Below are 5,764 nucleotides of genomic sequence, written 5' to 3' on the forward strand. Positions count from 1 at the left end.
GGCGGTAGCACAATAATTTTATCCCCTTGTTCCTTAAAAAAAAAATTGGTAACTTTTTGACCTTCTAATTTCCGGTGAAGGCAAGATTTGATGGTATAACTTCAAAAAATTAACAAAAGAAAAATTATAATGTGATAGCTCCGTTATTTTTGTTATAGATGTATGTGGTAGGACCTTCGAGTAAGTTAAAATCCTAGGACGAGGTTGTATCTTCAGAGCGAAAAAAGGATTCACCTTCTTTTGGACGAATCTACCGTTGGATTGCGTAACGATTGATTTGAAAGCTGCGCTTACGATGAATGAACCGATTCTGTTTGCTTTGAGCTCTGTACGAAGCGCGATCCAACGGCCAAGGGTGCTAAATAAGATCGATCATTCTTTCGCGCAAAAAATACAACCCGAATCCTGGAATCCTATGGTGATCAGCATTTTCTACCGTTCGGCGCACGTTAAAACAAGAAGGTACCTGCCACTGGGACACCTCTCGCGGTCTTTATTTCATCCTTCCTAAAAGTTTACACTCAAAAAGTTCTCTTCTAATTCTTTCTCTCTCTAAAAATTAGGACTTGGGTTAGGGATCACAAAGAGAAGAGAACTCAATTCTCAATTCTCCTACCCTCGTCTGTTCCCCCCTTCTTCACCAATCGTAGACTTAGGGTTAGGGTTAGGGTTAGGGATTCGCCTGCCCATGAGGGCAAAGCTCTCCTTCGTCCCCTTTTTTCGTTCTTCCTCATGATCTCCTCCTCGCTTTCCCCTTTCCCTTCCTCCATGGCCTCCTCCTCCTCCTCTCCTCCGCCCTCCCCCTCCGACCCAGACTACCCCGCCGCTTGGTACGGCAACATCCAGTACCTTCTCAATATCTCCGCTGCCGGCGCCGCCTCCTGCCTCCTCCTCTTCCTCTTCGTCAAGCTCCGCAGCGACCATCGCCGCTTCCCCGGCCCCTCCGCCCTTGCTGCCAAGCTCCTCGCCGTCTACCACTCCACCGCCGCCCAGATCGCCCTCCACTGCGGCGCCGACGCCGCCCAGTTCCTCGTCATCGAGCGCGCCAGCTTCGCCGTCCTCCTCGCCGTCGCCTTCGTTGCCCTCGCTGCCGCCCTCCCTCTCAACCTCTGCGCCGGCTCCGCCCCTCTCGCCGACCAGTTCGCCCGTACCACCATCAGCCACATACCCCGCGGCTCGTCCCTCCTCTGGGTCCACTTCCTCCTTATGGTCCTCATCGCTGTCCTTGCCCACTTCGGCATCTCCAAGATGGAGGACGACCTCCGGATCACCCGCTTCCGGGATGGGAATGGTAACCCTAGCGATTCCAATGCCAATTCCGTCGCAATTTTCACCGTCATGGTTCAGGGGATACCCAAAAATCTTGCTGCCGATAAGGCCCGCTGGAGGAGTACTTCCAGCACAGATATCCCGGCAAGGTCTACAGGGTCATCGTGCCATTCGATCTCTGCTCCCTGGAGTACCTTGCATCCAAGTGGATAAAGGTCCAGAACGACATATCTTGGTTGGAAGCTCGGATGGATGCGCGAAACCTCGTTGATGGTGGTGATGGTGCCGGTGATCTTGGAGAGCACTGGCTTTGGAGGAGAGCGAAAGAGATATGGGACGATATTGCCACAAAATTGGGTTTTACTGATGAGGAGAGGTTGAGAAAGCTGTATAATTTGAGGTTGTTATTGGAGAGTAAGCTGTCAGAATACAGGGAAGGGCGTGCGCAGGGTGCTGGGATTGCTTTTGTGATCTTTAAAGATGTTTACACCACCAACAAGGCCGTGAGGGACTTCAAGAGTGAAAGGAAGAAGAGGCCCATAGGGAGGTTCTTCCCTCTGATGGAGCTTCAGCTTGGGCGGAGCCGATGGAGGGTGGAGCGGGCCCCTCCGGCAGCTGACATCTACTGGAACCACTTGGGCTTGAACAAACTCTCATTACGGTTTCGACGGGTGGCTGTAAACACTTGCCTTCTTCTACTGCTGCTGTTCTGCAGTTCACCTCTCGCGATCATCAGCGCAATGAAGAGTGCTGCACGGATCATTAATGCAGAAGCTATGGATAATGCTCAGCATTGGCTGACTTGGCTTCAGGGCTCGAGCTGGTTTGCGGCTGTAATTCTCCAGTTCCTGCCTAATGTCCTTATATTTGTGAGCATGTACATTATTATCCCATCTGTGCTATCTTACCTTTCCAAGTTTGAATGCCATATCACGGTATCAGGGGAGCAAAGAGCTTCATTACTAAAGATGGTTTGCTTCTTTCTGGTAAATCTCATCCTTCTGCGAGCTCTGGTCGAGTCATCACTTGAGGGTGCTATATTACAGATGGGGAGGTGTTACTTGGATGGCGAAGACTGTAAACGGATAGAACAGTACATGAGTGCTTCTTTCCTATCCAGATCATGCCTCTCATCTCTTGCATTTCTAATCACAAGCACCTTTTTAGGGATTTCATTTGATCTGTTGGCTCCGATACCGTGGATAAAAAATATGTTAAAGAAGTTTCGGAAAAATGACATGATACAGTTGGTTCCAGAACAGACTGAGGATTACCCTTTGGAGCAGAACAATGAAGAAAATAATCTACGGATGCCTCTCGTATCTGAGAGAGAAGACAGCTCCGATTTGAATGGTGTGGAAGCACATGATCTGTCAATATACCCGATAAGCCGGAGCTTCCATGCTCCAAAGCAGACATTTGACTTTGCGCAATACTATGCATTTAACCTCACAATATTCGCGCTCACCATGATCTATTCTCTGTTTGCTCCACTTGTGGTTCCTGTGGGTGCTATTTACTTTGGTTATCGGTATGTAGTGGACAAGTACAACTTCTTGTTCGTGTACAGAGTTCGAGGCTTCCCTGCTGGTAATGATGGGAAGCTAATGGACAGGGTGTTGTGCATCATGCATTTCTGTGTGGTCTTGTTTCTTCTGTCAATGCTATTGTACTTCTCAGTAAAGGGTGACCCTACGAAGCTGCAGGCCATTTTCACTCTTGGGTTGTTATTGTTTTATAAAGTGTTCCCTTCCAGAACTGACGTGCTGCAGCCATCAATTTTGGAAGGAATGCAAACTGTTGATAATTTTGTAGATGGCCCAACTGATTATGAGGTTTTCTCAAAACCTGACATTGATTGGAATATATATCAATCATGATGAGGACTTCAAACTTCATATTTATGCTTGTTGACATTGTTGGGCAGTGGACATGTTTATTAGTGTGTAACTAGTTGTATTATGTGGTGGTTTATAATATTTGGTTTCTAGAATGCAGGCATTCTTTTATACAAGGTACAAATCCATTGTATTTTTGGTGGTGCATAATATTGAAAAGATTTATGTTTACGTTATATTATGGAGACTCGCATCTGGAGTAACATGAAGCGCACAAATTATGTAGTTTGCTAGAGTTAAATTTTGTCACTCAGAGTTTCTTTTAGAAGCAAGAGATTCTTGAGCAGTTTGGCATTCTTAATATAACTCCATTGAAGCAATGTGTTGATTTATCATTTTTGTTGGTAACAGTGTTCATTTATCATTTCAAAAGATCAGCTGTCATAGTACCTCATATCATATGGTCCACTTTATGCTCTGAATCTTACTTCGCACTTGTTAAATGTATGAATATGGCATGTATGATGTAGACTTTAAGGGCAAGTCCTGATCACGATCAGAAAGATAGTTTCTTCTTTTAGCAAATGGTACAATTTTAATGAGGTTCTGCTAGTTATTCTGGTTGTCATCTTGAGGCCTTATGACTTGATTGTGATACGGTTGATTGAACATAGATGATATCTGATAAAGCACCACACATGCTTCTTCTGCATCTTGTGTACTGGAATTTCAGTTTTGCTCTTGATTATTGTTCATCTTGTTTTTTCCCCTCGTATCTTTTTATTGTTATTTGGTATGGTTCTCGATAGTTAAGCTCAAACTTGCTGAAAATGGTCTTTGAATTGCATTATCTTTTTAAATCTTCTTGGATTTGGTTGCTAACAGCACTACATTTTTAGCTAATTATATATCATGGACTTATGCTTAATTTCTACTTTGTGCTCCTCTTTCTATCTGCTAATCACAGCTGCATGCAGAAGGAAGAGGTGCTGTTGCCATGGACACAGAGTTTGTTAAAGGTAATGCTGGCCTCATGTTCTATTTAGTCTCAGCTGCACAGTTATTTTAGTTTTGGCAACAATGATTAATAGCTTTAATGGATTATTGATCAACTCACAGAATGCTGAGTACTTACTATCTCATCATAATGGAACCATCTTTAGGAAAGAGGGGATAGCTGCTTGGATTTATGGTCAGTGATGAGGCTTTTGCCACATGTTAGATGGGAACTTGGTTTATAGCTGTAATTAAGGGTCATATTATCATTTTTCTAGATGGTTAATTTAGTTCTCCCTTTTCTTGATGGGAAAATATTAGTGAGATTTATAGGTACAATATAGAGATTGGTTTGAGAGATAGGCTCAAGTACTTTCTTGCTCTGCAGGGGTTAAAGGACATTTACCAGGCTGAATCTTGGTTGAAGTTGTTTGGGTTGGGAGCCTTCTCATTTCCGCTATTTAGGTCAAACCATTTCAAAAATCTTGAGCAATGCTAGGTATAAACTGCAAAATTCTTAGTTGGATTTAATGACATGATCATAGGCAAGGATCGACAATTCGAAACTGGATCCCATGCCGGCCAGTCGGCTATACGAGTTGGTATGCTCCCATATCGAATTGTATCGTACTCGAACGGACACGGAAATGATGGATGAACTGGGGAGGAAAAGAGAGAGAAAGAGAGAGGGGGGAAGGGAGGGAGAGAGAGAGAAGGAAAGGGAGGCCAGTGGAGACGTCGGCGGTGGCCATCTGAGGACCGCAGCTGCCAGAGGTCCACCAAGGTCTCCTAGGCTCCGCGGTCTTCTGCGAGAGAAAATAAAGTGGAGAGAGATAGAGAGAGGAGAAAGAAGCGGAACACGAGGGAGTGGAAGGCGGCATGGAGGCCGTCGGGTGGCCACCGATTGCCGGCCTTATCGTGTATCATGTTTTTTAAAAAATACGATAAAATAGGGATGAACCCTTGTTTTGAACTTGTGGCGGCCACCCGGCTGTTTTGAGCCATTTGGCGGTCACTTAGCGGCCCTCCAACGGCCTCCCTGCCGCCTTTCGCCACTTCATTTCCTCTCCTTTCTTTCTCTTCTCACATCTCGCAGAGGATCAGGAGCCCTAGAGGCCTCAGTGGGCCACCACTAGCCACTGCTAGCCTTTTCTTTTCCTTCTCTTTTCTTCCCTTTTCTCTCTCTCTTCCTCTCTTTCCTTCTTCCTCTTCTGTTTTCGTCGATGTTCCGAATCGAACACCTAAATTGCACCGGTTAGCTGCCGGTACGGTTCTGCATGCCCCGAGCCGTCTGGTTTTGACGGTTTGGTGAACCATGGTCATAGGTCTCTATTGATAGTATTATGAGCAAAAAGAAAGAAATTCAAAGGTGGAAAAAGAAGGGATATTTGATCACTTCGAGTGTGATGGGAACTGTAGAATCTTTTAGGGCAATTTCATTAACTTGTCATTGGACACTACATTAATTAGTTGTCCTACATTAATTACTCCTAAACTAATTAGCCAACCCATGGCCCATGAACTTACTAGAAAAGGAAAAATAAAACAGGAAACATTAGATAACCCATCTTCAATGGATTTGGAATCTTGAAAAACTTCTACCGCAGATGAACCCTAAATTAGGAGACCATAAAAAAAGAGATTCATTCCTTCTCCCTCTA

At 44.9% G+C, this 5,764-nt stretch overlaps 1 protein-coding gene across 1 annotated transcript; it reads left to right on the top strand.

Moving 5' to 3' along the window:
* The first annotated feature begins 515 nt into the window (after nt 1–515).
* LOC105042551 (CSC1-like protein At4g35870) lies at nt 516–3,167 on the top strand. The gene is given in 2 exon segments (XM_010919819.4): nt 516–1,378; nt 1,381–3,167. Coding segments are annotated over 2 exon segments (2,415 nt in total). The 5' UTR covers nt 516–732; the 3' UTR covers nt 3,150–3,167.
* Nucleotides 3,168–5,764: the final 2,597 nt, after the last annotated feature.

This window comes from Elaeis guineensis, chromosome 4, assembly GCF_000442705.2.
Source record: "Elaeis guineensis isolate ETL-2024a chromosome 4, EG11, whole genome shotgun sequence".
NCBI classification, from domain to species: Eukaryota; Viridiplantae; Streptophyta; class Magnoliopsida; order Arecales; family Arecaceae; genus Elaeis; species Elaeis guineensis.